The sequence below is a fragment of the Balaenoptera borealis genome (assembly GCF_965194805.1).
Source record: "Balaenoptera borealis genome assembly, chromosome: 3".
In the NCBI taxonomy this organism is placed as follows: domain Eukaryota; kingdom Metazoa; phylum Chordata; class Mammalia; order Artiodactyla; family Balaenopteridae; genus Balaenoptera; species Balaenoptera borealis.
In genome coordinates, this window is record NC_138866.1 from 147,941,933 (window position 1) to 147,966,793 (window position 24,861).

A 24,861-nucleotide genomic window follows, 5' to 3' on the forward strand; every position below is an offset into this window, starting at 1 on the left:
AATACCTAGAGACAAATGACAATGAAAACACGACGATCCAAAACCTATGGGATGCAGCAAAAGCAGTTCTAAGGGGGAAGTTTATAGCTATACAAGCCTACCTCAAGAAACAAGAAAAATCTCAAGTAAACAATCTAACCTTACACCTAAAGGAACTAGAGAAAGAAGAACAAACAAAACACAAAGTTAGCAGAAGGAAAGAAATCATAAAGATCAGAGCAGAAATAAATGAAATAGAAACAAAGAAAACAATAGCAAAGATCAATAAAAGTAAAAGCTGGTTCTTTGAGAAGATAAACAAAATTGATAAACCATTAGCCAGACTCATCAAGAAAAAGAGGGAGAGGACTCAAATCAATAAAATTAGAAATGAAAAAGGAGAAGTTACAACAGACACCACAGAAATTCAAAGCATCCTAAGAGACTACCACAAGCAACTCTATGCCAATAAAATGGACAACCTGGAAGAAATGGACAAATTCTTAGAAAGGTATAACCTTCCAAGACTGAATCAGGAAGAAACAGAAAATATGAACAGACCAATCACAAGTAATGAAATTGAAACTGTGATTAAAAATCTTCCAACAAACAAAAGTCCAGGACCAGAAGGCTTCACAGGTGAATTCTATCAAACATTTAGAGAAGAGCTAACACCCATCCTTCTCAAACTCTTCCAAAAAATTGCAGAGGAAGGAACACTCCCAAACTCATTCTATGAGGCCACCATCACCCTGATACCAAAACCACACAAAGATACTACAAAAAAAGAAAATTACAGACCAATATCACTAATGAATATAGATGCAAAAATCCTCAACAAAATACTAGCAAACTGAATCCAGCAACACATTAAAAGGATCATACACCATGATCAAGTGGGATTTATCCCAGGGATGCAAGGATTCTTCACTATACGCAAATCAATCAATGTGATACACCATATTAACAAATTGAAGAATAAAAACCATATGATCATCTCAATAGATGCAGAAAAAGCTTTTGACAAAATTCAACACCGATTTATGATAAAAGCTCTCCAGAAAGTGGGCATGGAGGGAACATACCTCAACCTAATAAAGGCCATATATGACAAACCCACAGCAAACATGATTCTCAATGGTGAAAAACTGAAAGCATTTCCTCTAAGATCAGGAACGAGACAAGGATGTCCACTCTCACCACTATCATTCAACATAGTTTTGGAAGTCCTAGCCATGGCAATCACAGAAGAAAAAGAAATAAAAGGAATACAAATTGGAAAAGAAGAAGTCAAACTGTCACTGTTTGCAGATGACATGATACTATACATAGAGAATCCTAAAAATGCCACCAGAAATTTGGTAAAGTTGCAGGATACAAAATTAATGCACAGAAATCTCTTGCATTCCTATACACTAATGATGAAAAATCTGAAAGAGAAATTAAGGAAACACTCCCATTTACCACTGCAACAAAAAGAATAAAATACCTAGGAATAAACCTACCTAGGGAAACAAAAGACCTGTATGCAGAAAACTATAAGACACTGATGAAAGAAATTAAAGATGATACCAGCAGATGGAGAGATATACCATGTTCTTGGATTGGAAGAATCAATATTGTGAAGATGACTATACTACCCAAAGCAATCTACAGATTCAATGCAATCCCTATCAAATGACCAATGGCATTTTTTACAGAACTAGAACAAATCATCTTAAAATTTGTATGGAGACACAAAAGACCCCGAATAGCCAAAGCAGTCTTGAGGGAAAAAAACGGAGCTGGAGGAATCAGACTCCCTGACTTCAGACTATACCAGAAAGCTACAGTAATCAAGACAATATGGTACTGGCACAAAAACAGAAACATAGATCAATGGAACAGGATAGAAAGCCCAGAGATAAACCCACGCACCTATGGTCAACTAATCTATGACAAAGGAGGCAAGGATATACAATGGAGAAAAGACAGTCTCTTCAATAAGTGGTGCTGGGAAAACTGGACAGCTACATGTAAAAGAATGAAATTAGAACACTCCCTAACACCATACACAAAAATAAACTCAAAATGGATTAGAGACCTAAATGTAAGACCGGACACTGTAAAACTCTTAGAGGAAAACATAGGAAGAGCACTCTTTGACATAAATCACAGCAAGATCTTTTTTGATCCACCTCCTAGAGTAATGGAAATAAAAACAAAAATAAACAAATGGGACCTAATGAAACTTCAAAGCTTTTGCACAGTAAAGGAAACCATAAACAAGATGAAAAGACAACCCTCAGAATGGGAGAAAATATTCACAAACGAATCAACGGACAAAGGATTAATCTCCAAAATATATAAACAGCTCATGCAGCTCAATATTAAAGAAACAAACAACCCAATCCAAAAATGAGCAGAAGACCTAACTAGACATTTCTCCAAAGAAGACATACAGATGGCCAAGAAGCACATGAAAAGCTGCTCCACATCACTATTTATTAGAGAAATGCAAATCAAAACTACAATGAGGTATCACCTCACACCAGTTAGAATGGGCATCATCAGAAAATCTACAAACAACAAATCCTGGAGAGGGTGTGGAGAAAAGGGAACCCTCTTGCACTGTTGGTGGGAATGTAAATTGATACAGCCACTATGGAGAACAGTATGAAGGTTCCTTAAAAAACTAAAAATAGAATTACCATATGATCCAGCAATCCCACTACTGGGCATATACCCAGAGAAAACCATACTTCAAAAAGACACATGCACCCCAATGTTCATTGCAGCACTATTTACAATAGCCAGGTCATGGAAGCACCCTAAATGCCCATCGACAGACAAATGGATAAAGAAGATGTGGTACATATATACAGTGGAATATTACTCAGCCATAAAAAGGAATGAAATTGAGTCATTTGTTGAGACGTGGATGGATCTAGAGACTGTCACACGGAGTGAAGTAAATCAGAAAGAGAAAAACAAATATCGTATATTAACGCATGTATGTGGAACCTAGAAAAATGGTACAGATGAACCAGTTTGCAGGGCAGAAGTTGAGACAGAGATGTAGAGAACAAACGTAGGGACACCAAGGGGGTAAAACCACGGTGGGGTGGGGATGGTGGTGTGCTGAATTGGGCGATTGGGATTGACATGTATAAACTGATGTGTATAAAATTGATGACTAATAAGAACCTGCAGTATAAAAAAACAAACAAACAAAAAAAAACAACGAATACTAAACTTTCTTTGGGTTATTTGTATGGAAATACGTTAATATAAATGTTTCAGACATTACATGAAATTTCTAAAAATCTTATATGTTCTGGTATAATGTTATAAGCCATAATTCTAGTTATTACTTTAAAATGTATATCTCAGAAATAACTAAAGTTCCTTGTCAATTGCATTATTATGAACTTTCATCAAATATTTAACCGTGGTCACTTTTAAGTCTTTTGTCATTTACAGACAGTTCTGGGTGTACTCTGATGTTTTCACAAAAATGTTCCTATAAAAGGGTTTCATCTTCAAGGAATTCATGGAAAAGACTCTGACTATTACAGGTTTCTGGTAACTGACTGTACTGCTGAACTGAATGAATAAGCATTTTCAGAACTCTAATGGAAAACTGATGAATTCATAAAAGTGCTAACAAAAGATCAAGATGAAAAAAAAAATTAATTACATGGGACTGAGTGAACTGATGAGGATGATTATAATATTTGTGACTTTCTGTTTGAATAAAAAAAAAGAATCCCACATGGACTCAGAGGCAAAAAATATATAAATCAATTTTCACTGCAAAGTAAGGGCGCTGTTACAGTGGAGGATTACTGGACTGAATGTCAATATTATGACATAGTATGAGGTGTTTCGTGTCTGGTAATTGCAATCATTGTTGCTTTTGTTGTGGTCATCCATTTACAATGCTTGGTGTCAGTTTATTTATCTCTTGTAAAAATACAGTGTGTGTGTGTGTGTGTGTGAAAAAAATTAAATTAAATTAAAAGTAAAAAAAAAAATGGTTAAGATGATAAATTTTATGTTGTGTTTTTTTAACCGCAATTTAAAAAAAAAAAAAATGAAATACCAAGGGCTGAAGAGAATGCAGAGTCACTGGAACATTGCTGGAATGTGAAATGGTATAGCCACTTTGTAAAACAGTTTGGCAGTCTCTTACAAAGTTAAATATACACTTACATTTGATCCAGCAGTTCCACTACTAGGTGTTTACACAAAAACTGAATGTGAATATCTTTATTCACAATTGCCAAAAGGTGGAAACAATCCAAATGCTCATCAAGTGATGAATGGATAAACAAATTATAGTACCTCCATACAATGGAATACTACTCAGCAATAAAAACAGTCAACTCTGATAACTGCAATGTAGTGGGTTGAATCACGTTCCCTCAAAAAGATTTGTTCAAGTCCTAACCCCAAGTACCCATGAATGTGACTTTATTTGGGAAGAGAATCTTTGCAGATGTAAACAAGTTAAGATGAGGTCATACTGGATTAGGGTGGGCCCTAAATCCAATGACTGGTGTCTTTATAAGAGAAGGAAGAGGGAGACTTGGACACAGACAAACAGGGAAGAAGGTCATATGGAATGGAGGCAGAGAGTAGAGTGATGGAGCTACAAGCCAAGGGACACCAAGGACTGGAGGCAACCAAGAGAAGCTAGGAAGAGATGAGGAAGGATTCTTCCCTAGAGTCCCCAGAGAGCACGGCCTTACGGACACCTTGATTTCACAATTCCAGCCTCAGAACTGTGAGAGAATAAATTTCTGCTGTTCAAAATGTAAGCCACCCAGTTTGTGGTACTTTGTTATGGCAGCTCTAGGAAACTCATACATGCCACAACATGGATGAGTCTCAAATGCAATTGCTAAGTGAAAGAAGAACTATACTTCTGATTCTGTTTATAGGACACATTGGAAAAGGCAAAACTACAGATCAGTGGTTCCAGAGGCTGGAGGTAGGGGATGGGAATAGATTACAAAGGGATATTAAGGGAACTTCTGGGGGATGATGAAACTGTTCTGTATCTTGATTGTGGTGGTAATTATACAACGTAACCTGTAAATCTAAAAAAGGTCAATTGTATTGCATATAAATTACACTTCAAAAATGTTTGCTTAAAAAAAAATTTATGCTCCTGGGATTCCCTTTTGTTCTCAGTTTGACAAGAATCCTGGGAAGGAGCTCCTATTGGCCTAATCAGGGATAATGTGAGGATCAAAATAACAATAATAGTTATAGATTATAAACCATGGAAAAAAATAAGAAATCACAAAACCACATATATAGAAATAAATAAATAAATGTATAAATTGAAAGTTTGATGAGAATCAGGATAAAGTATCTCCTCACAAAATACCTATTAATTACAAAGGAGAAGAGTAACTTCAGAGTGGAGAAGACTGACAGACACCACCTTAACTACGTGATAAAAGTGAACATCATGAAAATGAAAAATCACCCTCTTAATGGGATACAATAACAGAACCACTTTTGGCTATTCCTGCCAAAGATGCATAATCTGAATCCAATCATGAAGAAACATCAGACAAACCCCAACCGAGGGATATTCTACAAAAGAACTGGCCTGTGATCTTCAGAAGTGGCAAGGTCACGAAAGTCAAAAATAATTTCTTTAATGTCAAAAATAAAAGATTGAAAAATTGTTCTAGACTGAAGGAGACTAAAGACAATGTATGTGCTCTGAACTGGATCCTTCTGCTGTAGAGGACAGTAATGGGACATCTGGTGAAACCTGAATGGGGTCTCAGGATCAAATGGTAATAATGCATCACTGTTAATTTCCTGATTTTGATGGCTCTATTCAGGTTATGTAGAACAACGGCCTTGCTTGTAGGAAATACACGGTGAAGCATTTTGGGTTGATAGGGCATTAAGTCAGCAACTTATTCTCAAGGGTAAAAATACAGTTATTTTTACTGTACATCCCACTTTTCTGTAAGTTTGTGATTGTTTCAAAGTGTAAAAATTACTCAGAGAAAGAATCCTGGGAAGCCCTGGGGCTGTCACTTCATCCCATCCGCCAATACACAAGGAAAAGGACACTATAGCACATTCTATATTCCTCTAAAGTTGACAGGAAAGTACCACAAAATCGGGATTTCAAACACAGCATATCTTGACAAAGTTTTATTTTCTGAAGCATGAAATCCAGCATAAAGCAGAGACCTACTTTATTTGGATACTGAATGACCCAATGGCCAACATGTAAGATAGTTTGATCTATAGAGGTAGATTTCTAATATAGGCAGTATTATAGTGAGATTCCAAAGTCATTATATTAAAGACAAGATTCCAGTGTACTAAGGTACAAATACGTTCATATAGTACTTTTTCTAATCACATTACATTTAAGAGTTCCTATTAGCACTCCCAAATGGAAGTCTCCATTTAAATAATATTTCTGCTTTACGGGACATCATCAAACAAGTGAACCAGGTTTCACAACAAAGAAAGAAGATAGTACTTTTAAAATGGAGAGGCGTCCAAATGAATAAACTTCATCTTAAAGTTTACATCTCAAATTTAACACTGAATCTTAAATTGTATAATTAGAATGTCAGGCTCCTAATTTTTCAAAGACTAGGATATCTAAATCTAATTCAGATCTTAAAAACAGTATCATATACCACTGTCTAAATCACCAATTCCACATTGTTTTGAACAAGGTTTTTCACTAATATGAATGATTAAAGCACCCTATGACACTGCACTAATCTAAATGCAATATAGGGACTTCCCTGGTGGCACATTGGTTAAGAATCTGCCTGCCAGTGTAGGGGACAGGGATTTGATCCCTGGTTTGGGAAGATCCCACATGCCGCGGAGCAACTAAGCCTGTGCGCCACAACTACTGAGCCTGTGCTCTAGAGCCTGCAAGCCACAACTACTGAGCCCACGCACCACAACTACTGAGCCCACATACTGCAACTACTGAAGCCCATGCGTCTCAAGCCTGTGCTCCACAACAAGAGAAGCTGCTGCAATGAGAAGCCCACGCACCTCGACGAAGAGTAGCCCCTGCTCACCGCAACTAGAGAAAGTCCGCGTGCAGCAACGAAGACCCAACACAGCCAAAAAAAAAATTAATTAAAAAAAATTTAAAAATAAACGCAATATAGACCACTTATCTGTGCTGTAGGTTTGTCCTGTCCAGAATGGTAGGAACGAGCCACATGAAGGTAGTGAAACATGGCTGGTACAAATTAAGATGTGCTTGAAGTGCAAAATACACATCAGATTTCAAAGACTTAATTTAAAAAAAAGAAAAAAAGAATGTGAAATATCTCATTAATGTTTTTTAATATTGATTCTATGTTGAAACAATAATATTTTGGATAGATTTGGTCAAATAATTATTTAAATTATTTAAATAATATTAAAATTAATTATACTGGTTTCTTTTTCTTTAATGTGGCTACTAGAAATGTTTAAATGACATATGTGGCTCACATTATATTTCCAATGGACAGTGCTGCCTTAGACCATTTGTGAAATAACACTATCTTATGCTGCAGCAACTAGGAAAAAGAATAACAATGGACTTCCCAGAAGAACACTGAACTGTATCTAAGCCCAGTTTATCTTCAAGATTTAATCTTTTTTTTTTTTAATTTATTTATTTTTGTCTGCGTTGGGTCTTCGTTGCTCGTTGCTACACGCGGGCTTTTCTCTAGTTGTGGCGAGCGGGGGCTCCTCTTCGCTGCGGTGCGCGGGCCCCTCATGGCGCTGGCCTCTCTTGCTGCGGGGCACGGGCTCCAGGCGTGCGGGCTTCAGTAGTTGTGGCTCGCGGGCTCTAGAGCGCAGGCTCAGCGGCTGTGGCGCACGGATTCAGCTGCTCCGTGGCATGCGGGATCCTCCCGGACCAGGGCTCAAACCCGTGTCCCCTGCACTGGCAGGCGGACTCCCGACCACTGTGCCACCAGGGAAGCCAAGATCTAATCTTTTCAAGGAAAATTTTTGCTTCTCTTTTTACACTCCACTCAGCTCAAAGAAAGTAAGTATCTCAGGTACCTGAAATTCGGAGGCACTGTTCCGCAGCTGGCTCACATTGGGTAAGGATCCTCCATGGTACTGTGTAAGGCGCAGTTGCTGAAGCTTCTGAAATTGAACCTGGGAACAAAGACATTTCAAAGCTGTTGAGAGATGACAGCAAAGATCTGAAAGAAGCATCAAAGTATGGTGTTGTGTAGCGAAATGGTTCAAGAGTGAAAGTCTTGGCTTCGATTTCTTCTCTACTTAAAACCTTTCAGGTTTCCAGTGCTTTCTGGGTTTTGATTAGTCTGTTTTTGGAAGGAATTTACCCCTGTGCTAAATGTCCCAGCCATGACAGTGAGGTACTCTTGCACGGTCTTTGAGTGTATGTGCGTGGAGGCACAGCAACAAAAGAATTTCTTATAAAAAACTAAGCCACTGTCCATGACAGTGGACAGTGTCCACTCTAACACATTGACTATCTTCCCTTCTCCATGCTCTTTTCCAGTCTCCTTTTACATTTATGTGTAATAACTCCACGGTGGTGATCACAACATAGGTACAATCTTGCATGCTTACATCATAACTCTTTTCTATGATATTACATAAGCATTTTTAATGGCTATATAACATTTCTTCTTCTGAATTATTTCCTTAGAACACATTGCAAAGAGTGATTACTAAGTCTCTGGGTTTGGGCCTTTTGATGGCTCTCCATACACACTGCCAAAATGTTTTCCCGGAGGGTATACCAATGTATATATGACAAAACAGTTTGACCAAAAACTCACTAACACTGGATATTATCATTAATTGGGGAAAAGAAGGAGGCCAACTGAACAGGTATAAAATGGTATCCCACTGTTTTAATATGCTTTTCTTCTGTAAGTTCTTCCTTGCTTCATTTTTCAAAAGGCAGTAAACTGGTTACAGTTTTGTAAACCCCAGAGTGGTCCAATTTGGCCTTTAAGAGTTCTGCTTCTAAAATAATAAATTACCTCTGTGGTTATGTAACCCTTGGCACTTGTAATTCATGTAGGGAAGAAAGGGTAGATAGGAACTACGAGGCAGATTTTTACCCTTTCATTACTCTCTTTGTCTAATAATAATAAAAACTACCAGATATGAGCCCCTAAGATGAGCCAGATGCTGTCCTCAGACGCTCTGCCCACTTTATCCCTAACCCTCTCAGCAATCACCAAGGGAGACCACATGATCCTGCTTTTACGAACGTGGAGACCCAGACTCAGGGAAGTTCAGACACCTGCCCAAGGTCACACAGCTAGAGGAGGCTGAGCTATGGCTAACTCAAAACCCACATTCTTATTTCTGCCATGTACCTTTCCTTTGTTCCATTTCTCCCTCAATGATCATACTATTCACAAGCTCAGAGGAAAGTGAAGTTTGGTTGACCAAAAGCATCGCTGCACCTATGAAGCGCTCTGATTTTTTGTTTTTACATTTATTATGAACATTTTCAAATACGTACAAAATAGAGACGAGTACAATGAAACCCCATCTCTTCATCTTCCAGCTCCAACAATGATCAACTTACATCCAATCTTGATTCATCTTTACCTCCTCCAAAACCCACTGCACTCCACTGAAAGAAATCCAGGCATCCTAGCATTCCATATTTCAATATGCATCTCCAAAGATAAGGACTTGTATCTGTTTGGAAGTTTTAAAGGCATATAAAACCCTTTGGCAGCCTTAACTTACTTATACCCACAGTACTTGATTTCTCAAACATACTGCACAGTAAAACTCTATTAATCAAAACCCAGATCTGAGAGCCAAATATGAGAAGGAAGCCATGATGAGCTTTTCCCATCTATCAGCTAAGTTATAAAGTCTCAGCTTTTGATCTTGACATTCTCAACCAGAAACATTTGACTCTATCCTTGAAAGTCTCTCGACAAAATTCTCAGCCCCCTTGATCTAAAGTCTTTGATTCCTTCTTGCATCAATCCATCCACTTAGTCACTTACATAAAAACGTTTAACTGTGTGTCAGGTACTGTGCCAGGCGCTAGCTTACTCAGATGAATACGTGCCAAAGTTCCTACCTGCAGGGAGTTCTCACAAAGGCTTCAACTCTTATCCAAAAACCTTGACACTTCAACCAAGCTAAATTCTAAATCTAGCTAGAGGTTTGCCTTCAACTGAGCTTGAGGCCCTCTCACGGTCGTCCATATCTGCTGTCCCTACCGAAGTGCCCATTTCTAGAGTCTTCAGAGATGGTCGTGCTATAGTAAAAAGAGCACTGGCTTTGGAACGGGAAGACCTGACTTTGTAACCCGGAGCTCCCACGTGGTTGCGCAGATTATTCTGCTGCCTACTTCACAAAGATGATGGAAGGATTAAAACAGAGAACAGACATGACAGTGGTGTGTAAAGTGTACAGGTCTGGACAACTGCTCAAAATATTATCATTATTGCTGATATCCTCAACTACCTCCTAAACCCTTGAGTAATTCTGACACTTTTCTCCTTTGAAATTTAGAGCCATTGAGCTAGAAAGAAACTTAGAGACTGTCTTCAATAGCGTCATGCTTACTGATGAGGAAAATGAGGACCAAAGGATGATTAGCCTGAGGCAGAGGTCATGGACTGGCAGGCAACAGGACATGGTTAGCCTAGAGAGTTCTGTTTGACCCACATGCTACTGACCCACTCAGTGTTTTAAATTTTTAAATTGCAAGAAGCCACAAAAATCTGGATCTCCATCTTCTCTTGATTGAAAGATCTAACGGCACTGAACCCATATTCTTCATGGCAACAATGCGTGGAGCTGAGAAGTGCCTGCCCCCTTAGACAGGGCTTGGGTTCTCCAGTTTGCCCGTGTCCTCACTGTACCCTGTTACTCCTCCACTATGGCCCAAGATCAGCTACCATTTACCATCTCATTCCTCGCCCCTCCACTCATTTTCCTGATCTGCCTCACCCAGTACCTTGAGTTAGCAACTTTTAGCCTATAGTCACACACTTTTAGTGGAATTTCCTCCAATGTCTATATGAAATGAGATCTAAGTCTCACTAATTCCTTTTTGAAAAAGTCTTGTAATAGTCAACACAATCCCAGAGGGCCTTTTCACAGAAATTGATAATTCTAAAATATGTAGATGTGCGAATGACCTAGAGTAGCCAAAGCAATTTTTAAGAACAGTAAAGGTGGAAGACTTGAGTTACCTCATTTCAAGACTGACTATAAAGCTATCATAATCCAGGCAATGTGCTATTGTTCAAAAGAGAGATGAACAGATCAATAGAACAGGAGAGAGTCCAAAAATAGACCGACGTATACATGGCCAGTTGATTTTTGACAAGTGTCAGAGCAATTCAATGGAGAAGGAAAACTGTTTTCAACAAATGCCGCTGGTACAATTAGATATCCTAATGGGGGAGAAAAAGCAGTTGAGTATATAGACATTCAGTGTGACAACCATAATCAAACCCCAGCTCTGCCTCTTACCAGCCATGCAACCTTACGTCTCAAGTCTGTTTGCTCTCCCACAAAATGAAGATCGCTCCAGATACACAGTCCACAGGGTTACTGTGAGAACTACATGAGATAATGAATGTAAAGTGATCAGCACAGTGGCTGGCAAAGAGATAACGCTCCATATTCAGCCCAAATCTAATCTTTCTAGTCTCCTCTATTCCTCTCTGAGGCCTCACTATGCCATAACGTATCTATTGTTTGTTTTAATATAAAAGTAATAGTTTTTCCCAAATATTCCAGCAAAATTAACACTCCAGGTTGATGTGCTATTGATCGTGTGGTTTCTCAACACTACCAGTTGTCCTTCAAAGCCAAACTTCTTGAACAAGTTCCCAACCCTGTCCCACTTCCTCCATTCAAGGCCTCAGTGCCTCACAACCTCCCTTCCACCCAGCACACTGTGGACACGGTGGCTCTCACCAAGGTTACCAACGACCTCCACATGACTGGACCAAAGAACGCGTCCTTATCACATCAGACCAAGTCAGCAGCACGGGGCTCGGCTGGTCCACATCCCTTCCTCTTAACCATAATCCTCCTGGCTCTTCTCCTACCTCTCTGGTTGCTCTTCAGTCTTCTTTGCTGGCTCCTCCTCCTCTACCTCCCCTTTAAATGGTGGAGCTCCTTGGGCTTCTCCTAGGCCCTTTCCATGTTTCACTCTATGTATAGCAGGGGTTACAAACTCAAAAGCCTACGGGTGCCAAGTATGGAAGATAAGTAAGTGAAGCGGCCTAGAATCACTGTGAGGAAACCATAGGAAGTGACAGGGACTGTGGCAAACCGAAGGACACATCCGTGCCCTGTCTAAGGGGGGGCAGCGGCTATGCAACTCCAGGCAATCGCTGCCATGCGGAAATGTAGGGTAAGTGTTGTTAGATGACCTCTTTTTTCAAAAGAAGCCAGAGTCCAGATTTTAATGTAAAATCACAATATTCACTGTTGGCCCTAATTGAAAAAAAAAAAAAAAAAATCAGAGGGCCAAATTAGAATTTAGGCCACCAATTTCTAAGATCTTTTCTAGAAATTCTTCCTAGGCAGCAGAATCTACTCCTGCTGCTACACACCAAAGATTCTCACTAGTCTAGACTTCTCTCCTGAGCTCCAGGACCATATATACAACTATCTGCTGGCCCATCTCTACTTAAATGCCTCACAGGCACCTCAAACTCAGCCTCTCCTGACACTGAGTCAGCTCTCACCTTGCTCCTGCCAGTGCTCCCTCTCTTAGCGGAGGATACCCTGAAATGGCTCAAGTCCAAAAGCTGGGGATCATCCTGAGTCCTCCCTCTCCCTCACCTCCCTCATCCATTCACCAAGTCTGGTCCTTTCTACTTCCTAAGTATCAGTCTGTTCACCTCTCTGCCTCCCTGTTGCTACCACCCTTGCCAAATGCCACCATCACATCTCCTAGACTCCAAAGGATTTCCCTGCTACCTCCTCCTCCGATCTATCCTACATTCTGGAGCTAGAGGCATTCTTTCAAAATGCGAATCTCCCCCGGTTCAACCCCTTCAATGACTTTCCATTGTCCTTAGGATCAAGTCCCAAATCCCCATGAATGCCTCATCTCAAATTACCCTCCTCATCCCCTTGCTGAACCTGTCCCCTGTGCCTAAAACACTTACCCTTCCTCAACACACGAGCATATACCCTCACATGCCTTCCCCACTCCCACTAACCCTTTACGCCACTAGAAGAGGTGAGGACTCCCTACCATACACTCCCAACTGTTCCCCTTTCGTACTATTCATCAAAATATTCCTGACTTGTCAAATGAATGTCTTCCCCATTAAACCCTAAAATCTATGACGAGACACTACTATATCCCCAGTGTCCATCCTAACCCCCAGCACACACTAGAGACTCAAAAAGTATTTGCTAGACAAATTAATAAGATCTTTGAAGCAAGGTACCATGTCTTCACCTCCCCCCACCCCAACACCCCCCACTGGGGACTCAAGTACCAACAAATTAATGAATGAACAAAGGAACAGCCTCTTTCCAGGCATATCTGCCTCCACTTTTTTCCCTCTCCTTATCATCCCAGGTACCACCATTGAACTGATCCTCCTAGCATTCTCTTCTCAAAAATTTTCCATTGCTTCCAGGTAAGGCTGAACCCCTAAAGCTAGAGTGAAAAATTCTCCATAATCTAATCTATCCCACCAACTAAACAAATAGGATTTAACTCCAACTCTGAAGGACTGACTCTGATTATATGGAGAGAGTCGAAGCCCAACACAGACTCAGAAAGGAAAGAGTACCTAGATTGATTAGTGATGTCTGTTCCATTTATAAGCATGCCCACCATGGGCTAGTAATGGAAAATCAGTATGTCTGCCATCTGGTTATCAATAATGAACTGGATAGATTCTTCTCCATCTGAGATCTTTGGACCCTTGTAGGTTCAGACATATGCTTGGGGATCTACGAGTTCTCTACAAGAAGTGTTTCAGTTTTATAATTTCATTATGAAAGTTACCCTTAAAATTTTAAATAAGCAAACATTACTAGGCAAATTCAGTGTTATCGTTTGCCTTTGTGTTTATGAACACAGTGGAGCCAAGTAGTATTTATTATTTTACTTGCAATTGGTAGAGAGTAGAAAAGAACATACGCAGAATTAACATGTAAATAATGCCCTGTACAAGGTGAAGGACAAAATGACATCATAATTTTATAGCAATTAGAATAGAGAAAAGTGGTGGCTGAATTGAGTTATCATATGGGGCAGAGTTGATCAGGCCTGCTAAACTCAAGAGAATCTGAGCTATAGGGTTTAGCACTATCTATATATATTTCTTCTCATCATGATAGAAATGTTAAGTACAAGAGGTATTTCACTTTCTCCTTAACCTCGCTAAAAGAAAACACCATCAAAAATATGATACGGAAAAAAAAAAAAAATGATACGGGGGTGGGGGAAAAAATATGATAAATGGCAAGTGACACCTAGCCTCAGGAGTGGGGGACCATGACAGGGTGTGGGGTGAACTGTGGCCAACCAGAGAATACATGCTCCATTTGAGGGGGCAGCCATCACCCAGCTCCAGCCAGTTGGTTGTCACATGGGAAATCAGGATGAGTGTTATCGGGTCTCCCAATTTTAAATGTATATAAATATATTTTTAAAATAGAGAGAAAGAACGAAATTTTGATTGTACACTAAAATCTCCAACTTTGATTTCTATGAAAAATCTCCCAATTCTGGCAACAGACTCTAGAAGTTTTCCCAAGCACCAATGGCCAAAAAATATTGCGTCTGCTGCTCAGCGAGCCAGGGGCCACCAGTTTGCGACTCGGCTCTCAATTCTCCTTCAGGCTGCCCCCAACCCCGCCCCCGCTTCTGTACATCCTCCCCCATCCTCCTGACGGTCCTTCAAGGTCAGCATTCAGGATCCTCAAGGCCTGGCTGCCCCGCTCACGCTGACCCTCCTTCTCTGCAGTTCTGCGCGGACACTCCTGTTGGCTCTCCATCCTCCACTGCCTCCCTCGACAGTTACCTAACCTCGCCGGGTGTTTGTCCCGGCTGGCGCCTTATTCCTTCTGGACCCTCCTCCGTCACCAGCAACGCTGTACACCTTCCCAGTTCTCATGAACCATCGGGGCTTAAGTCAGTAAACCGGACCGATACAGCACCTCCATGGAGGAAGAGTAGCAAAGCCCCACACTCGACATGGAATCACATCTCGATACCCAGACAGACCCCAAACCAGCCCGGGGCGGGACCTGGATTCACTGGTGCGCGGAGCTCTCCCGAAGGAGCGGGTGGGAGCCTCGGGCCCTCCACGCCGAGCAGTCCGGGAGGACTCGCGGGCGGTGGATGTTCGGAGCAGTGAGAAGCCGCACCGCCCGCCTCCGAGCTGTTTGTGATTTCCTCTCCGGGCTCCCGGTCACCCTCCCCCTTAGGCCGCCCTCACTCGGCGGCCCGCCTTCCCGGGCTCGGCCCCTTCCCATCTCCCCGTACACACTGCCCCGCGACCCTCCCACCTCCGCGGCAACAGCAAGCCGCCAGCGGGTGTCGGAAGGCGGGCAAGCGCCGAGGCCGCGGCCGCGCCGACCCCGCCAGCCCCGCTCCCGGGTTCCACTCCGCGGGCGCGACCCCGCCCGGCCCCGCCGTCGCCTCGGCCCCGCGACCTCTCACCCGCCGCGCGGGGCCCGCCCGCGGCCGTGGCCGCCCGCCCGCGCCGGCCCGGGCCCTCACCCGCGACAGGGTGAGGTCGGTCATGAGCTGCTCGAAGGCCCGCGTCTCCTCGGCCTGCCGCTGCGTGTGCAGCGCGATCTTCTCACTGAACTTCCGCGGGTTGGCGCTGCCCGAGCCCGGCGAGGCGGCCATGGCGCGGGCCCGGCGCCGGCAGGAGGGGGGAGACGGCGGGCGCGGACCCTGCGCCTCGGCCCACCCGTCCGTCCGCAGGCCGCCCCGGCCGCCGCCCGAAGCCCGTCCTCCGGCGCGACCCGGCAGAGGAGCCGCCGCGGCCCCACCGCCAGCGAGCGGCCGGGAGCGCGCCGAGGTCCGCCCCCGCGCGCCCGGCCCCGCCCTCGGCGCGGCCCGCCCGCCGCCCGGCCCAGACCCGGCTCCGCGCCAGCCACCGGAGGGCTTTCCCCGGCGTCCCGAGCCGGGCTCGCGACCCGCCACGCAGACACCGAGGAAACCCCGTCAGCAGAGCAAAACGCATCCGACGTGAGGGAGCAGCTAGGGTACCATTTTACCAAAACGCTCCCTCGTAGGGACGTCCTGGCCTTTGGATTTACGTTACAATTTTAGAACAGTTTTAACATCCTTCTCGCCCGTCTTCCTTCCAGTTATGCTGATTTCCTTCAGTGGGTGAAAACGGGGCGACCTACGCTTGAGCAATCCTCTCCCTTAGTTCCCACACTCTGGGGCCTAACGTCTGCCCTCCGTCCTCCGCCTCCCAGCCCGCTTCCTCCCTCGATTTGTGTCGCTGACAGTCCGCTCAGGCCCACCCAAGAAAAAAGTTACTAAATATGGATCTCAGTTTCTAAAACCATCTCCCGGGTTGCCCGAACTTGAGCCGGGGGCACCCTCCTCGCTCCTCGGCCCCGGCCCCTTTTCCAGGCTCTTTCTGAGCATCCGTGGCCTCTGCAGACTCCAGCTCCAGTCAGACGTCAACTCCCCGTTTATAACTAGCTTCTCAGCCTCAACGGTTTTCTCCCTCTCCTGCAGCCCAGAAGCTCCTCTCCGTATAGATGTGGCTGTGTGTAAAGATGTCCTGGACGGCTCTGAGAGTGTGTCTGCGTTTTGTAAATTAGGAACTATTAGGGACACGCAGAAGAGTGCAGAAAATGATGTTAGCGACACCTACGCCCTCCACTATCAAGATTAAATGTATCAAAACATTTTGCTTCAGTTACTTGGTATTTATTAAAGAAATAGAAAATTAGACAGAAGTAAAACCCGACCCTTATTCTTTCTCCTTCCTCCCTAGAGATTGTCACCGGGCTCAAGTTGGTACGTATCACTCACATTCATGTTTTTACACTTTTACTATATACGATGTATGGCTCCACCAACTGCATATGAAATACCAAATTTGGCTTTAAACATCATGCTGAATAACCTTTTGCAACCTTTTCCATTTACTATTGTTTTTGAAATTCATTTGCGTTGATTCATTTGTTTTAATTACTGTGTAGTATTTCATTGTATTTTTCATATGTCTCAGATTTTTTTAGAAAATTTAATATGAGAACATATCTCTATTAGCTAGAGGTTAGCTTGTTTTATTAAGTATAACTGGATTTATTTCTTCTGTTTTATTTCGTGCCATCTACCATGCTTTTTCTTTATATTTTATTTTCTGCTTTCCTGTTACATTGGGTTCAGTTTCAGAGAACAATTCATTCTAGATAGTTTAAGTATAAAAGGGTATAGGGTATAAAATGGCTTAAGGACTTGTTTGGAGGGCTGAGGAAGCAGACTCCAGGTTGAACGGTTCAGAAATGACCTTGAGAGACATGCTGCAGAACCAGGCCACCAAAAGAGCCACTGCCTCTTCTAAAATCTGGAAGCCACCTACTGAATTGGAGAGCTGTCACTACACTTGCCACCTCCTGAACCATATGAGAAGAAGCCACTGTAGAAAAATCTGACAGTCCTCACCAATAGAAACAGCACATACACAGTCTCAGCTTCACTTCCACCTTACAAATCCAATAAGAGAGAAAATTGGCTTGGAAGTGCCAAAATTGCATCCAGAATTCTAGCTGCAATAACATCTAGGAAATGTAGCCTTTCAGCTTCTGAAATATAGGAAGGCACAGAAGGACACTGGAATGGATGTTGAGCTAAATCCTCCATTTTCGTCCACCAATTCACCAATGCAAGGATCTATCATATCGAATTCTATTGCACTGAATGACTTTTTTATTTCCATGTTTCCGTTATCTAATTTGGAAGATAGTCATCCTACTTCTATTCTTATTATGGTTAATCTAATCTTTTTCCATTTAATTTTTTAATCAAATAAATACATGTGGATTTTTTTAACAATTGTTTTACAAGGCATACAATTTTAAAAAGAAGTAATGCCCAATCCCACTGTAATAAGTTTTTCCTGCTGTTTTGTGATTATTTTTCAGTTTTAGATGCTGACTATTCATTTTCTATTATGGGAAAGGATGCTTTGGCTCTTTTGTGCCCCCCACAAAAATATGATTTTCCCTGCTCCCATTCTTTCAATGTAGTTATATGATAATTCTTGGTAAGTCAATATTAAGTGTTTACACAGTATACTATAGTTCCATTTTTATACAACTTTTCTGAGTTAAAAACTGCCTTTGTTTTTTATTTGCTTAGATTTCTCTCAACTCGTTAGAAATGCTTTCCCAAACTCTGATTTATAGTATTTGGATTTTCAGCCCTGTTCCTCCCCTCTTCTGGTGCCTCTGGTCTTCTTTCTAAAAAGTTCCCAGAATTGTGAAAGACATTACTGAACCCATGAATGATCAGTTTTGGGGGGAACTTCTCTCCTAGAGCACTTTGCCTTCCTGCTCCATCCTGGACTGGTTGCTCTCCAGGCCTGCTGCACTGCTATCTGCTGGCTGACCTCACCATCATCCTGAGGGTTCCCTTCATCTGCTGTCTTCTGACCTCTGCCTCCTGTGTCCCAAGTTGTCCTCTTGCTCCGTGTACTGCTTCATGTTAGTGGAGGACATTCTCCAATAGTTTCCTAAGAAAGAATACATAAAAGATAAAATCCTTGAGAATTTGTGTGTATGCAGATGTTTTTATTTTTCCCTCAGACTTAATTGATATTTTGGCTAAGAATAGTCTTCTTCATCGGAAATCCTTTTCATTTAGTTCTTTGAATGCATTGCTTCACTGTTTTCTCACGTCCAGTGTTGCTATTGGGAAGGCCACTCACATTCTGTTTCCCTTTCCTTTGTAGATGACCTGGTTTTTCTGAGGGCTGTTATTGTTTATTTATTTTCATTCCCCCTGCCCCCGATTCTCTGAAGGCTTCGTGTTCTGATATTTTATGATGCTGTGCCTTGGTGTGGGGATTTTGTTGTTTGTTGTTCATTGCACTGGCATTAGGTACGTGTGTGGAACCTGGACACTCATGCCCTTTAGTTCTGGGAAACTGTCTTATCTTTTTGATAATTTTCTTCTCTTTATTTTCTTTACGTTCTTTCTTTCTGGAAATTCTGTTGGTCAGTTAATGGATCTCCTAGATTGCTCTTCTAATTTTCTCATCTTTTCTCTCCTATTTTCTATTTCTGTCTTTTGTTGTTGTTGTTCTATTTCCTGCTAAATTTTCTCAACTTTGTCTTTCAACCCTTCTGTTAAACTTTTATTTCTGTTAGTGTATTTTTAATTTCTGAATGCTCTTTCCTGATTTCTGAAATTTTTAAAAATAGCATCCTGTACTCATTTCATGGGTGTGCTATTAATTATAGGTTATTTCTGTTTTTACATTTTCTTCTACTCCTTGTATTGTCTGTCTCTGTTTTGTCTGAGTTTTTCAGTTTGTTCATTTTGGTCTCCATCTAGAGGCTTTCCTCAAACCTCTGGTGATCCTGACTCCATAATTAAGACAGAGACACTAAATATGTATAGATTCCTTGTTTCTGGAAATTAAAATGTTTTAAAATAAATATTTTTATATATTCTGTAGCAGAGATTGCTGATTGTCTCCCAATATTCATTCTTCCCTCCTTCCTTTATTAAAAGAAATACTGAGCTTTAGCTGGGTGCTTCACTGCCCAGCTAAAGTCAGCTAAAGACTACATTTCCCATTCTCCCTTGCAACTAGGTATGGTCATGTGACTGTGTTCCACCCAACAGATGTTAGCAGAAGAAATATAGGCAACTTTGGGATCATGCCCTTAAATGTAAAGGAGAATGGCCTTTTTCCTCTTCTTCTCACTGGCTGGAATATGGATGTGGTAACTAGATCAAGAGCAGCTATCTTAGACCATTAGATGAAAACTATGTGTTCAGAATCACAGAATGATGGTAGCAAAGGCACCTGAGTTCCCAGCCCTGGGGAAACACAACGTTAGCTCTAAACTGCTTCTAGACTATAACATCACTGAGAGATAACCATTGGTTTTGTTTAAAGCCCTGTTATTTTGGCCTTTGTTACAGCAACCAAACCAGTACCTGTTATACTTAAATAGAAAAAATTTTGTAAACATATCAAGATATGGTTAACAACAGTTGTCTTTGGGGATGTAGGGACTACTGGGAAACTTACCTTACACTTTACACATTTCTAAATTATATGCAATTCTAAAGACAAGTATGTATTACTAGTAAAATCAGAAAAAAGAAAGATGGTACAAATATCAATTATTTTTATTTTTTAAAATTTATTTATTTATTTATTTTTGGCTGCGTTGGGTCTTCATTGCTGCGCACGGGCTTTTTCTAGGTGCGGCAAGCGGGGGCCACTCTTTATTGCAGTGCGCGGGCTTCTCATTGTGGTGGTTTCTCTTGTTGCGGAGCATGGGCTCCAGGAGCGTGGGCTTCAGTAGTTGTGGCATGTGGGCTCAGTAGTTGTGGCTCACAGGCTCTAGAGCACAGGCTCAGCAGCTGTGGTGCACGGGCTTGGTTGCTCCGCGGCATGCGGGATCTTCCCAGACCAGGGCATGAACCCATATCCCCTGCATTGGCAGGCAGATTCTTAACCACTTCGTCACCAGGGAAGTCCCTGGGGAGTTTTTAAAATTTGTTTTGTTTTGTTTTTTCTCTTGGGCAGGTCAGTTTCTCCTGCCTAAAGAATCTTCCAGTTGACTATCCAGGAGTATAAATAAACTGCTGGCATTCTGAGAGTCATGTGGGAAAAAAAAAGAGCTAAGGGTCTCACTATTTGATGTGTTGACTTGCTGTTACTCTCTCTGTTTTCAGACAGCACCTCACTCTAGCTTTTTCTTTGCCTCACCCTGAGTCCAGAACATCTCTGGCTCTGCTTCCCCAGAGTTAACCTCCTGTCTACACTCCTGGTGGAAAGGAGTCATCAGGTTGCTTTGAGCAGTTGGGGAGGGGATCTGGGTGTCTAACTGCTCCTCGTATACACTTTTGACCAACATTTGTATTTTCAGCTCTATCCCTCCCCTCTTCTGGTGCCTTTAGTCCTCTTTCTGAAGTTCTTTGGTGTAAATCATCTTGCTTCTTATTAGCTTTTCCCCTTTCCCCTGGTTCTCAGGCACTTTGGTTTCAGCTTTTTATGTTCTGCTTTGTCAGTTACCATTGGTCCATGGGATGGGGGGAGGGGGGCATGGCTAGGCCTGCTACGGGAAAGCCCCTAGCTGGACAAAACTTAAAAGTTATACGTAGAAGTGCTGGGAGGGTTTAAAAAAAAAAAAGTTAAAAGTAAAGGCACAGGCAAGGAGAGATTGCATAAGTTGGACACACTAAGAATTTCAGGACCATGAACCTGGACCCAGAATCAGGACCCAAGTGACCTGGCTTGCAGAGTGGCAAAATTATTTCCCTATGTGCTACCGTAACCTAAGTTGTTTCCAAGCCCTGATATGGCTGCTCTGGCAGGAGTAGAATTTAAAACTGGGAGCTTTATATTGAAGCTCCTCAGGCCTGTTGACCATTGCTACCGCCATCTGAGCATCCCCTAAGAGGAATAGAAGTGAACTGGGAATCCACACTCACTGAGATGTATCATTTGTCTAAGTCAGGGATTGGTAAACTTTTTGCTGTAAAGGGCCAGATAGTAAACATTTTAGGTTTTGCAGGTCATCTGGTCTTGTCGCCTTGTAACTCCTCACCTTTGCCATTGTATCATGAAAGCAGCCATAGACAACACATAAATAAATGGACGTGGCTGAATTCTAATAAAACTTTATTTACAACAGCAGACAGTGGGACAGATTTGGCCCATTGACTATAGTTTGCTGACCACTGGTTGTCTAAGTTGTTCTCATACCTCTTCATTCTTCATAGAGATTGTAGGACTTCCCTGGTGGTGCAGCGGTTAAGAATCCGCCTGCCAATGCAGGGGACACAGTTTCGATCCCTGGTCTGGCAAGATCCCACATGCCACGGAGCAACTAAGTCTGTGCGCCACAACTACTGAGCCCACACACCACAACTACTGAAGCCCATGCGCCCTAGGTCCTACGTGCCGCAACTACTGAGCCTGCGTGCTGCAACTACTGAAACCCGTGCTCATAGAGCCCGTGCTCCGCAACAAGAGAAGCCACTGCAATGAGAAGGCCGCGCATCGCAACAAAGAGTAGCCCCTGCTCACCACAACTAGGGAAAGCCTGTGTGCAGCAACAAAGACCCAACACAACCAAAAAATAAAATAAAATAAAAAAATAAAGATTGTAAAAGAATTGCTCATTATCTGGGAGTATCAGTTATTTTCAGGTCAAACTCAGAACTTAGAGTTGTTTTTTTTTTGGTCTTCTGGTCTCTTTTGTTGCTGTTGCTCTTAGCTTAATTTCTGTTCCTTTGTAGATAATGTCTCCTCTCCTTGGTTACTTTGCAGTTTTGTAACAATATGTCAAGATATGGATTTTTTGTTTTGTTTATCTTGTTTGGAACTCAGTATATTTCAATCTGAATACCTATATCATTTAGAATTAGATTTAGCTGTAACAGAAAACCTCCCAAAAAGTAACCTTAAACAATACGAAAATTCATTTCTCTCTTGTGTAAAAGTCAAGGTACTATCCTGTTGCTCTGCCATTCACACCCTCACCTTCATGATACAAGATGGTAGTATCTCCACGCTAAGCAGCAATACACAGGAGGGTGAAAAGAAAGGGAGAAGGGCACATGCATTCTGTCCCTTTAAGGAAGGTTCTCATAAGCTGCTACATGAACTTCCTTTTACATCCATTCCATTGAACAGAACTTAGTTACATGGCCATACCTAGATACAAGGTAGATGTGTCCAACTAAAAATCAGGATTCTATTATGATGGAACAGTGGTTCTCAAACTTTAGCATTCATCAGAATCACTGGGGAGCTTCTTAAAACACAGATTGCTGAGCACCTTCTGAGGCTCAAATTCTTCTGATCTCAGAAACCTCTGAGTTTCTGACTCAGTATGTCTTGGATGGTGGGGAGAATTTGCATTTATTTAATATAAATTTATTTATTTAATTTATTTATTTTTGGCTACGTTGGGTCTTTGTTGCTGCACGCAGGCTTTCTCTAGTTGCAGCGAGCGGGGGCTACCCTTTGTTGCGGTGTGTGGGCTTCTCACTGTGGTGGCTTCTCTTGTTGCAGAGCACGGGCCCTAGGCGCACAGGCTTCAGTAGTTGCAGTATGTGGGCTCAGTAGTTGTGGCTCGCGGGCTCTAGAGCACAGGCTCAGTAGTTGTGGTGCACGGGCTTAGTTGCTCTGCGGCAACTAAGGGGGATTGTGGGATCTTCCCAGACCAGGGATCGAACCTGTGTCCCCTGCATTGGAAGGTGGATTCTCAACCACTGCGCCACCAGGGAAGCCCAGAATTTACATTTTTAACAAGTTCTCAGGTGATGCTGATGCTGCCTGCTCTGGGACCTCACTTTGAGGACCATTACTTTTAGATGCCAGGAAAACAGATACTGAAGAACAACTGGAAGACCCTGCTACATGTCTTCCAAGTGTTCCAAAAATTTTTCTAAAATCTCTTTAAATATTGCTTCTTCTCCATATTTGTTCTTTCCCTGTAGAAGTTCAGTTAGATGCATATTAAACATTTCCATTCTATCCTTCATGTCTTTTTACCTCCCTTTTATATTTTTCTACTCTTTTTGTGTGTGTGTGTGCTACGTTCTAGGTAATTTCATCAGATCTATCTTCCACTTTACTAACTTCTCTTTTCAGCCATGTCTAATCTGCTGTTTAACCTATCCATTGAGTTTTTTCTTCCTCAAGGACTGTTTTCCCATCTACAAACTCCATTTAGTTCTTTTTCAAATCTGCCTACTCTTTACTCAGAGTCCTGTTCTTTTCTTATCTTTTTATTCCTTCTTTTATGCCTTTAGTTATACTAATTTTATATTTCCTTTCAGCATGTAGTTCTATTATTTCAAGTTTGGGGAGCTCTAATCCTGTTTGTTGTATTTGCTGGCTCTTATTTATGGTGGATTGTTTCCTAATGTTTTTAACTATGCTTTCATCTTTAGGAAGGTTCAATTATCTTACCCCATGGGTATCCTGGGTAGTGGGAATATGACTCAAATGTTGTTTTGTTTTGTTCCATGAGCTGCATGGGAATCAATTACTAGACCTGGGAATTTTATTACATAGAGACCATAAATTCAGCCCCTAAACCCATGTAGGGCCAAGTTTTTGGCTTTGCAAGGGGCTTCCCACCCCCGCCCCCAGAGCCCAGCCAGAGACAGTCAAGCTTCCTTATTAACTTTGCCTGTGGTAGAGTTTACCCTTTCAGGCTGGGATTTTACCCTACTTACAAACTAGTACATTAACCTGTTACTACTTCATGGATGCTGGCAGGAGGCATGAGATGCCTGGGTCAGAGACACTGCACAGCAAACAGCATGAGCATCATTTTTGTGTCAATTCCTCTTGCCCACCAAGTCCCACAGGGGTGATGCAGAAGGGCCCAGATGGACGCCTACACATGCAGTGGCTTCTGTCACAAGAGAGGAACCAAACTGCTCTTTGATTCAGAAGGCATTGCCTCATCCCTCAGAGTTGCTTGCTGCAAACACAACCCTGAGAAATGCCCCAGTAAAGAATGATCAGAGCTTTGTATTTGTGGCATAACCAGTCAGAATGTCCCGGAATGCTCAGGGCCTATAGAAGATCAAAATCACAGAAGGTGATTTTTACATAGGTGGTTTATGGGTCAAACCTTAGGAAATGCTGCCATTAAGAATGAAATCAGAGTGAATCAAAGAATTACTATGGGCTATGGTTTTCA

The 24,861-nt window shown here is 42.1% G+C and overlaps 1 protein-coding gene across 4 annotated transcripts in view; it reads right to left on the minus strand.

Moving 5' to 3' along the window:
- Positions 1-20,651, minus strand: part of CRTC3 (CREB regulated transcription coactivator 3) — a 113,403-nt gene extending 92,752 nt beyond the window's left edge. Inside the window, exons 1-2 of one of the 4 annotated variants that reach the window (XM_082388363.1) lie at positions 15,641-20,651; positions 8,032-8,130 (exon numbers count right to left, since the gene is read on the minus strand). In XM_082388363.1, coding sequence (XP_082244489.1) covers positions 8,032-8,130; positions 15,641-15,832 — 291 coding nt within the window. In that variant the 5' untranslated portion in view covers positions 15,833-20,651. The remainder of the gene's footprint in view (positions 1-8,031; positions 8,131-15,640) is intronic. The other 3 variants (XM_082388362.1, XM_082388361.1, XM_082388364.1) reach the window with 3 other exon arrangements.
- Between the last annotated feature and the right edge of the window lie 4,210 nt (positions 20,652-24,861).